The sequence below is a fragment of the Rhodamnia argentea genome, chromosome 11, assembly GCF_020921035.1.
Source record: "Rhodamnia argentea isolate NSW1041297 chromosome 11, ASM2092103v1, whole genome shotgun sequence".
In the NCBI taxonomy this organism is placed as follows: domain Eukaryota; kingdom Viridiplantae; phylum Streptophyta; class Magnoliopsida; order Myrtales; family Myrtaceae; genus Rhodamnia; species Rhodamnia argentea.
In genome coordinates this window covers 6,395,419-6,406,519 of record NC_063160.1, presented here as the reverse complement: position 1 = coordinate 6,406,519, position 11,101 = coordinate 6,395,419, and the positions used below count along the sequence as shown (strand labels likewise).

The 11,101-nt window shown below is 41.5% G+C and overlaps 1 protein-coding gene across 2 annotated transcripts; it reads left to right on the top strand.

The window, feature by feature from the left end:
- Positions 1–3,566: 3,566 nt before the first annotated feature.
- On the top strand, positions 3,567–5,637 carry LOC115742146 (protein SHORT-ROOT). Of its 2 annotated transcripts, XM_030676268.2 has the most exons (2): positions 3,567–4,087; positions 4,118–5,637. In XM_030676268.2, the coding sequence occupies exons 1-2, from the start codon at positions 3,876–3,878 to the stop codon at positions 5,391–5,393; spliced, it is 1,488 nt and encodes a 495-aa protein (XP_030532128.1). In that variant the 5' UTR covers positions 3,567–3,875; the 3' UTR covers positions 5,394–5,637. The 2 variants fall into 2 exon arrangements, with proteins under 2 accessions (XP_030532128.1, XP_030532126.1); XM_030676266.2 differs by having other exon boundaries at positions 3,568–5,637.
- Positions 5,638–11,101: the final 5,464 nt, after the last annotated feature.

The following is an 11,101-nucleotide window of genomic DNA, read 5'->3' as shown; positions in this document are numbered from 1 at the left end:
AAAAAATATGACGAAATTTTTTTATAAAAAAAAAACGTCGGAATGTAAATTCAGCCACGTCATGCCACGTCATGCCACGTCAGTGTGTCTTACGATGACTGCGACGTCTATGGCGTTGTTCGGGGCTAATGGTTTTGGTGGCAAGTTCACATGAAGGACAATTCTTAGTGGTAAAATGGTCCCTCCCCTGCAAGATTTTGATGTAGCTGTTGGTCATTAAGACTGAGCCGTTTGATTAACATCTTGATTAAATTATCGTCGCTATCGGTCCTCATCAGTCCATGAATAAGAAAAACCACGATGAGGGTTCGAACAGTGACGTTTCATCTAAATTTAGTAAAATAATATCCGGGAAAGCAAAAATTGATTAAGTGAAGGTGGGTCTCACTAAGAATATCCGTAAAGACATCCCTCAATTTAAGTCGTCGGAGTACCTTTTTCTTATTGATGTCTTAATCAACTAACCCTCTTAAAAAATTACTGAAGGGCATTGAAATAAAAACCTAACTAATCCAGGTTTGTAGTCTCATTCGGAATATCACTGAGTATATTTCTCGGAAGCCGAGTCATTAAGCTCCCGCTTTCCAACCAATCCACGACCCACTTTTCATTCTTGACTCTCTTCATCTTTCTGTTTATTAATTCATCCTTCTTTTCTTGGTGCTAGTTTTTGTAGTTTCAAGATTCGTGTGTACCTTGGCCGTGCCTGGCCAAAACCCTTCAATCTAGGAGGAGTGGAGACAAAGGCTCCTCAGGCAAGGAATGCTTTTTAATGATTGAGACGAAGAGAAAAAACCGTGTGGGGACAAAAAATTGGTGCATTTGTAAGAAATCGTCTTAACAAAAGATCCACCAGAACTCGACCGAAAAGACAGACCCACCAGAAAAAAAAAAAAAAAAAAAACTCAGTTGTGGAATTACTAGTGCATGCTGTGCCCAAATCTAATCAGAAACTCTAAATTTGCACCTTGTGAGAAAATCCAGGAGGTGGATTGGAGCTGGACGGACAATTTCACAAGTATAAATTTGAGAACACGAATCCCGAGACTAAATATAAAACCTGAACCATTGCTATTCTTATTGGACATAGTTTGAATTTCCAAAAACTAGAGTCCAGCTGGCAAAATTTAGACTGGTTAAGGTGACTCAGAAGGCAAACACTGTTTTTTTTTTAAAGCATTTCCAATATATAATATCTATCTTGGAAATGAATTTTTTCCAAAAAAATAAGTAGAAAAACTCCACACAAAAAAAAAAAAAAGCTTGGAGACATTTGGTGTCAAGGGTTTTAAATTTGGGCTAATCTCTTCCTAGAAAAAGAAGGAAATGGAGAGAAAAAGAAAGTGGAATAGCTAGCTAGTCTCATCAATCGAACGGCAGCATTTGGAATGGCAAGGCTCGTGGGAGAGGAAGAGGTGTGTAGTGGTTGGTAAAATATGGGAAAGAGAAACGAAAAGAAGATGGAAAGAGAGAGTCAAGTAGCCGAGACATCCCTAGTAAAATAGCGATGACTGGGTGCTAAGTGCTAGGAGAGGGCATGGGCAGATCATAAACTATATATGGGAGAGAGGCTAAAAAAGGGTGTGGAGGCGTGCTCTTGGGTTTGGGGAAAGGAGGTTGTGACATCCATTTTTCTTTTATTTTGGGGTCATTAGAATGCAACATGGGTTAATGGAGCAAGAGAAGGCAAAAACAAAAAAACGGGGGGGGTGGGGTTGGGGGCGGCAAAAGATAGAAATGAATAAATAAAGTTAGAAGGGAATGTTTGTGGCAGAGTTTGGAGAGGGTTTGGGGGGCAAGACGATGTGAGTGCCTTGTGGCAAAAAAGAGTGAGATGGTGGTGGGTTTGATGATGATGATGCACGCCGGCCAGCTTTTCCCTCTCTCTCTCTCTCTCTATTGGCACGCCTGCTCCCACTCGATAGCTCCAACATTCTTTCACTCTTTCTTAAATAAAAGATGCAAAGAAACTACTGGCTATAAGCCCATTCTTCATGAATATGTTGTATGTGGGCACATTTTCTGGATTTGGATCTCTTGATATTGGGATTTTCGTGACATGCGTAACATTACTCAAATCAAGCTGTCCAAATAAAAATAAACAACCTGATTTGAGCCACGTCATGTATTGAAAGGGAGGGAAAAAATGTGAGTGGGAATTTTTTTAGGGTTTGAAAAGTTTTGAATCTCAAACGTGGCTCAAATCAGACCGTCCATTTTCATTTGGACGGTCCGATTTGACCAATGTTATGCATCTCACCGAAATCCGGATATTAGGCGATCCAGATCCACATTTTCTATGTTCAGATTGTACAAGTTCCAAGTGGGATGGAATGTTTTGTTCTCCCTTGAAAACTTACCATGCGGGTGGGGGTCGTTTTCGATTGTTGGGAGACGTAGGAGGGTCCTTGAATCATCCTAAACCTGAAACTTGTCGGTTTCATAGGTTTAAGTTGTCTTATACATTTTTTTGGATTTTTCTTGGAAAAGGGTTGATAATTTTTTTTTTTTTGGTCTCAATCTCGAACACGTTAAGCATAGCAAAATAAGTATGTAATAAGTATTCATGGAAAAACTAACAAAAGTTCGTATATTATAGCGACATTTATGCAACTAAAATACAAATGTTGCTCATTCTATTATAGTTTCATGTGTTAATATCTGTCACATCCCGTTTTATGAAGGAAAGACACAAAATCCGAACAACTGATGTTAATTTTATATCTATTTGGTAATTAGATACTTGCGTAATGCCTACTTTACAAGTGCAAGCTACCTCATATCTTTTGTAGGGTGCTCTGTACAGGGTACAAGTTATAGCTTAAACTGTGGAGACGGCTCTCAGACTGAAAACCTACCTTGTATTCATCGGTTCTAAATTTTTGATACCCGGAATCTATCTCTAACCTCTAATACTCAACTTACCACTTATCCAACTATGTTGATCGCACTCGTCTGACAAATACCATTCCATAACCATATTCCTTTATTTGATGATGTGATGAATACTAGAGATAGAATCGAGATGTGCTTTTTTTTTTTTATCTGTCTAGTTTGGGTTTTCAATATTCATCAAAACATGATCAAGTAGATCTAATAAACTAATACTCACAACAAGTTTAGAGAGTGACAATGCATTTAGTAGACTTGTCTGATCGGTGTGGGCATGATTAGCCTTAGAATATCAAGGAAAAAAAATTTACTCGTACAAGACCCGAACCCTGCTTAATGTTACATGCCGTGGGACTAATATTTTTCCCATGACTAAACTAAGCATCTCGTAAAGCATGGGACAAGATCTTAGAAAATTGTCGTCAACAGATTCCTCATTTCACACGGTAATAAAGAAAGGTCATTAAGAAATTAAGTAAGCCTCTCTCTCTCTCTCTCTCTCTCTCTCTCTCTCTCTCTCTCTCTCTCTCTCTCTCTCTCTCTCTCTCTCTCCAATTCAAAAGAGAAAAAAAAGCTAATCCACCAACGAGCCATGCGTGCATCCCTTGCCTAAGACCGGTCTATCATAAATTTGAAAAGAAGTGAAGCAAAAGACTTGGCAAGAAAAAGGAAACACAAATTCCCATCATTCCTTCATCGATTACCCCAAAAGGAAGCTCAAATTCTCATTCTCTCTCTCTCTCTCTCTCTCGTTTTATAAGACAAGGTAAAATCCAACCTCAAGATCCTCCTTCCCTTTTCTTTTCTTTTTTTCAAAGTGTTGTTCTCTTCCCATCAGCCCACTTCTCTTCTTTAACAACCCAATCGCCCATGCCTTGTGTTTCAGAACTTGGCACTAAAAACTCGGAGAAAAAGTTTCTTCTTTGCTTTAAGAGATAAAGTTCAAATATTTTGATGTGGGTCATTCTGGGGGAGAGGCTGGAATGGATACCTTGTTTAGACTAGTGAGCCTCCAATCCTCCGATCAATCCTTCAACTCGAGCAGGACCTCGAGCAGCTCCAGATCCTCCCGACAAAACCATCGCTACCATCACCAGCCGGAAGCCGACGAAGAATGCCTCAACATCTTCATGGACGATGAAGACTTCTCCTCGTCTTCTTCCAGGCACTACAACTATCCTTATCACCCCACCGCCACCGCCACCGCCACGGCCACCACCACCACCACCACCCCTACCACCACTAGTAGTACTCACCCTCCTACTCCCACCCACACATATGACCCCGCTGATGTATCCGTCTCCCCCGCCCGCAACCTCAACTTCGACTTCTCCGGCAAGTGGGCCTCCGACGTCCTCCTCGAGACCGCCCATGCCATCGCCGACAAGAACAGCGCCCGCGTCCAGCAGCTCATGTGGATGCTCAATGAGCTCTGCTCCCCTTACGGTGACATCGAGCAGAAGCTGGCTTCTTACTTCCTCCAGGGTTTGTTTAGTCGTATGACCGACGTGGGCGAGCGGAGCTACCGTGCCTTGTTGGCCGCGTCGGACAAGACCTGCTCCTTCGAGTCCACCCGGAAGATGGTGCTCAAGTTCCAGGAGGTGAGCCCCTGGACCACCTTCGGCCATGTGGCCTGCAACGGCGCAATCATGGAGGCCCTTGAGGGCGAGAGCAAGTTGCACATAGTCGACATCAGCAACACGTACTGCACCCAGTGGCCGACCCTGCTCGAGGCTCTGGCGACCCGGACGGAGGAGACGCCACACCTGCGGCTCACCACCGTGGTGGCGAGCAAGGCGAACGGTGGGGCCGGGGCGGGCGGCGTCGCCGGAGTGCAGAAGGTCATGAAAGAAATTGGGACCCGGATGGAGAAATTCGCAAGGCTCATGGGTGTGCCCTTCAAGTTCAGCGTCCTGTACCACGGTGGCGACCTATCAGAGTTGAATTTGGACGAACTGGATATCAAGGAGGACGAGGCGCTAGCGATCAACTGCGTAGGCTCGCTGCACTCGATAACGACGGTCAGCCATCGCCGGGACTTCGTGGTCTCATCTTTCCGGAGGTTGCAGCCGAGGATAATCACAGTGGTCGAGGAGGAAGCGGACCTCGATGTGGGCGTCGATGGGGTCGAATTCGTGAAGGGTTTCCAAGAGAGCCTGAGATATTTTAGGGTTTACTTCGAGTCGCTGGACGAGAGCTTCCCTAGGACGAGCAACGAGCGGTTGATGCTCGAGCGAGGGGCCGGGCGAGCGGTCATGGACCTGGTGGCGTGCCCACCGCACCACTCGGTGGAGAGGCGGGAGCCGGCGAGCCGGTGGTCAAGGCGCCTCCGAGGCGCCGGGTTCAACCCTAGTTCGTTCAGCGACGAGGTATGCGACGATGTGCGCGCCTTGTTGAGGAGGTACAAGGAAGGGTGGTCGATGACGCCATGCTCCGACGCCGGAATATTCTTGACGTGGAAGGACGAGCCGGTGGTTTGGGCTAGTGCATGGAGGGCTTGAGGATGATGAAGCTCTCTCATGAACCAAAAAAAAAAAAAAAAACCATCCATGGGGACTGGGGAGTGTTTCAAACGTGCGATGTGGTTTTTTTATTTTTATTTTTTGTGGCTTTTGTGGGTTTCCTGGTAGGGTGAGGGAGTAAGAGAGCAGGGGAATATTTGCTTGGTTTTCGATAGAATCAATTGAGTGATCGACTTTCATTGATTAGTCTTGTCAATTTTATGATAATATTTCACTTTGATCATTCATCTTGAGGCAAGTCGGAGATCATGAGTTATAATTAGGTCGAATTAACTCATACGGCAGTCAACACATTGACCGCGCGATCGACACTTGGTGGATCCGGTGGCCCTTTTTTCCCCATGTGTAGGTTGCTCAATCAAAGCCACTAGCTCTTTCATCCATTTTTCTAACTGAAAAAAAAAGTTGAATAGTTGCAATTATTGCAATGTGACAAGGACACTTCTCTTGTATCTATAGAAGACATGCATACAAAGTCCTTAAAAGTTAAAAAGTATTCGAGCTGGGAAAAAAAAGTAAATCCCTTAACGAGTACGGCGAAGAACTCTTGAAGCATCTATTGAATTCTCAAATTGTGCAATCGCTCTCGACGATGCGACTTGATTGTTAAAATGCACGTATGACTGTAAATCGATCACTTCCGTTCGCTTATGGAATGGTCGTTGGAAAAAAAAATTTAAAAAGATTTTCCTTTTGAAATCTAATTGGGGTTGGTATTTGGTGTATTAAGCTGATATCAGCCAGTAGGTGGTAAGACTAAATTAAGGGGAAGTTTTAGTCTAACTAAAAAATTGGAAATTCAGCGGTTTCAAAGTAAGGAAGAGGTCTCAATCAAAGGTTGGGAGGGGCCCTAGAATCTTTAGGACGGCAAGCGAGTCGGGGATATGCCTGGGGAATCTCATCGAGAGGTGTTCAGCCATTACTGGCATTCAAAGAATTTTGATAGTGGCCAGCACGCTGAGTTGACGTGGTCGTCTCCCACTGCCTTTTCATCTTTATTTATTCAACTTTTAAAGTTCTCACATGTTCACAAAGTGTTAGAAAAACAATATTTCGTAATTACAATGCTATGTAGACGCTTTCTGAGCCCTTGAAAGATCTTTGTTAAATCAAGAGAGAAATGGGGAAAGAAAAGGAAAGACATTAGAACCCTTTTTTCTAAGCTTATTGATCACTTGATCTGCTTAATTGTAACTTGTAGACGGTTTTTGCATTTACTTGATTACCCAAATACTAGTCATAAAATACTTTGGATCGTGTTTTCGTCCTACGTTAGAAACCGACACTCGCGATTACAAAAATTGCATGACCAAGTCTATGATGCAGAGAGAAATAATGACCACATAGAAAGTGCCCATATGAAAAAAAGTAAGCAACAAAGAACTTACGAGTAAACTAATTAAACGTAGCAGAGCCGACCTAGCCCCTGTTCAGACATAAGACAAGATATTGTTCAAACACATTCTTAGTTCCAATATCTTTCATACGCGCAGCTAAGAAGAACAACATTAAGCAACGATGAATTGGAACTCTTTCTAAAAAAATGTTTTTTATTCATACACCATCTGTTAGAATGCACGTATGAGTTGTGTTAGAAAAGTCTTACATTGGAGAATTAATGTGGTGTGGAGCAATTAATATATCCAAGTTGGCCCATAAATCATTAGCTTAAGCTTTTGAGTGAAGGTGGGTCCAACTAGATATATTAACGGGCTCGGACTTCGGTTCCCTCTTGGCGATCTCCCCGGGTAAAGATATCGAACTTCTGCTGCGCGCTCCCCAACAAATGGTATCGAGCCGATGGTTGATTGGTAGGCCTTCAATCTGTTTCGGTGTTTGGTGAACATCTCAATGAATGAATCTGGTAATTAACGCGGCTTCCGGGCCGGTGTGGTGTTGTGGTGTAGCAATGCGAGCCCGATAGACGTTGATGGAGATTCAAGTTGAGACATGTTGGTGCAGAAGGATACTTGAATTAAGGGAGAGCAGACCTAACACTGGAGCTCACACGTGAGGGGGAGATTGTTAGAATGTAAGTGTGAGTTGTGTTAGAGAAGTCCCACATTGGAGAATTAATGTGGTGTGGAGCGGTTAATATATCCAAGTTGGCCCATAACTCATTAACTTAAGCTTTTGAGTGAAGGTGGGTCCAACTAGATATGTTAACGGGCTCGGACTTAGATTCTCTCTTGGCGATCTCCCCAGGTAAAGGTATCGGACTTCTGCTGCGCGCTCCCAACACCATCAATGGAGAAAAAAGTTCTCCTAAGACGATCGGATCCAATCTTGATGCCATGGTTGATGGGAGAACAAGTAATTACCCACCAAATCAGCCAACAACGGAGAAGACCCCCTCATGGATTTTTTTTCCCCCTTTCACTAACAATGCACGCTATTAATTATCCAGAACTGATAAGTAAGTTTGGGATGACTCTAAGGCTCCATTTGTTTTACGAAAAATGAATAATTTAAAAATATATTCTAAGGAGTTGTCGTTTTAATTGTTACAAAATGTATGAACGAAAAGTAATTTTATCTTCCATGAAACAAAATTACTGTCGGCAATGGAAATATTTTTATTTGACTACTTATTCCAAGCGACATAAGCGATCATTTTGAAGAAGACGGGGCGATTTTGCACGCCTCAAAGGCTTCACTTGTCAATTCGGTAACAATCGCAACTTTTTCTCGGATCTTCCTTCTTAACACTATATTCTATTGGCATCTTATCTTAGAAACAGAGAGAGAGAGGAAAGAAGTATGAACTTTTTTTTACAAGGCCCCCACCACCCATTCCATGACTGGCCAAAAGCCTCTTTCATGGAGCTGTAAAATAAGGTTTAAAGGAGGTGGGGTGGTGCTTTTGGCCCACGGGAAAAGGGAAAAAGAAATGCTTGTGGTATAGTGGGAACTCCTTTTTAGGGTTCACATCTTAGTCTTTTGACGAGACTTTGCCTCTCCCCCACGTTCACAGTACCCACTCCACCCCCCCTTTTCCCCACCACTTTCTTCCTCGTTCTTTCTTTTTTCTTCGGATAATCCACTACACGAGGGCAAAAGATGGACCATACAAGGACTTTATGATATATCTTACAAGCTTATGAATCGATCGAGTCCGAAATGATTCACGTGCAATTGGCGAGATTTGAACATGTAGCTCAAATTCTTGAGCTGAAAATCGGCTAATGCTCTAATTAACTGGGGTTAATACAACGGAAAACCCCGATTGGTACATCAGTGATAAATTTACTCCAAATTAATTTTGACTACTAAAAACTCCAAACTGATACACATGTGATAAATTTACCCATAATTAATTTTTTAATCATAAAAAATCTCAAACTGATACATTTGTGATAAATTTACCCTCAATTAGTTTTCGTTAAATCAGATTAATATCACAGAAAATCATAAACTAGTACACCTATGGCAAATAGAAGGTAAAAACCCGAAATCAATATACCTATCAACTGTAATGTGTCATCCAATTCAATAATTTGATGGTAAAATTTAATGGAGAGGAAATTTGTCATAAGTGTATCGGTTTGTAATTTTTGATGGTCAAAAAATTAGTTTAAGATAAATTTATCATAAGTGTACCGGTGTAAGGTTTTTTTGCTATATTAACCTAATTGACTATGCCAAATATGAAAATTGCTTCCCTCTTTTGTGTGCTTATTTCTGTTTTATTTTATTGCTTATGCATGTCTTTTGAAGTCTCTTTTAACGTGTTTAAAATTGCCTGGTTTCCCCGGTGCCTTCTTTTGCCTTGCCTTTTTGGTTTTCTTTGATAGTGACCAGCCACGTTTTTCTTCCATTGGACCCCCAAAGTTCAGGTGGCACGGACTCCACGTTCTAGGTTCCGCCTATGTTGTTTTCTTCCCCCACTTTTGGTGTTCTTACTTAACAAGCTTATCAAATGTTTAATGACAGTCAATGTTAGAAATTGACCAGGAGGAATTGTTATCTTTGGAAGATTAACTATTCGTAAATTGAGATGCAATAACGAGTAGAATTCATAGCAGTTTCGATACAGATTTTTGTTTTTGGCAAGTACATTCTTTCTATCATGTTAAAATATTATCACATATCGCTTGAAAACTGGTCAATATATGCTCTTTCTATTCTATGTAGTTTTCCTTCACCTAATAGTTTAAACTTTTAGGTTAAACTTTTTAATATGATGTTAGAGCAAGTGTTATCACTTTTGTGCATGTACGTCCAACCTCCATCAGTCAAATTTTAGTGCCGCTCCTACTATGACTTGCATGCAAAAGGGGCTATTGAAATAGTATCTTAACAATGAATCATATATGTTCTTTATATTCAGATGATCTCCGTCTACCTAATAGTTAAGTTTTTTGTTGTACTTGTTAACAATTTGAAAATAGTGTCATGAAAATTAGTAATCGTATAACTTACAAAAATAAACTAACGAAAATTATTTTCAATGTTCACGAAAATATTCATATATAAATTGTTGTCAATAATGAAAATATTTTTCATTGACTATTATTCAAGCCATAGGATTGATTATTTTTTTTACAAAATATTTTTCAAATCATTCTTTTTCGGCGAAACAAACTTCTTCTTCTTCTTCTTCTTCTTCTTCTTCTTCTTCTTCCTCATTATTGTGGTCGACAGTCGCGACATAAACCCCATTCGTTCGATCTGTTTTCAGTACGACATGTGCATTCGAAAGCTGGTCATCACCATCAACGAAAGGAGCCCGTGTCTGACCCTTCTAGCACAATAGGGAGACACCATCGTCGTGTAAGTTACCAAAGAGTTGGTGATAGAGAATCTCGCAATCCATTGGCACGACCGGTATATAGCAATAAGATCGAAACTACACGAAGAAGGTCTCGGTCAATTGTTTGATGAAGATTTTAATGAGAAGTTTATGAGACAATGATTTTGTGTCGGATTAAATTGCAGATTGGAAGTCCGAGGAGTGATGGACGAGAAGGTGTGACTTAGTGCCCCATTTTGCTCAACGACAAATTTACCTATCCTTTTGTCATTGGCCGGGTAAGTCCCACATATAGTACAAAGATTGTCGTCCCCCCATGTTCATTTGACCTCTTCTGAACCATTTAAATCATGTGAATTTCACGTGGAACTCATCTCATATAATAGTTCACGAGAACTAATCTCACATGAGCTGAGTGCATCCCAATATTTTTGTCCCTCAAATTTACCCGACAATACTTGTTCACAGCCGCAAATTAAATGAATACACAACGGGCATGAATACATACGCAAGATTAAATTATCATCTCGGAAGGGCAACTCTATGACATTATACTTTTACCTTATGTAGCATGGAACATGCTTGTACCACGCCCATCACGGGATGCAAAGAGATGTCGTGACTCTTTGGGTCGATCCGGGTTTCACTGTCGGATGGCGTGGCCGGGCTGAGCCATTCGTTCGCAACTAACGACAATGACACCCTTCTTGACAACCGGTACCACAAGAGCACTTACGAACAAGCTGCTGGTTTATCCTCCATTCCCTTCGGTTTGGTTGGGTGCCTCGGGTAATTGAGTTAATTTGATTTCTAGTTATTCATCAAATATACTCAATCATGAAAAACAGAAACACCATTTTCACTAATTGCTCATATTCTTCTCATTCTCTCCTTGTGACGCGGACACGACCAATCCTGAATGTTCACTCCACCG

What these genes read in the sequence shown, in the direction of transcription:
- LOC115742146 (XM_030676266.2), top strand. Translation starts at nt 3,876, where the DNA reads ATGGATACCTTGTTTAGACTAGTGAGCCTCCAATCCTCCGATCAATCC.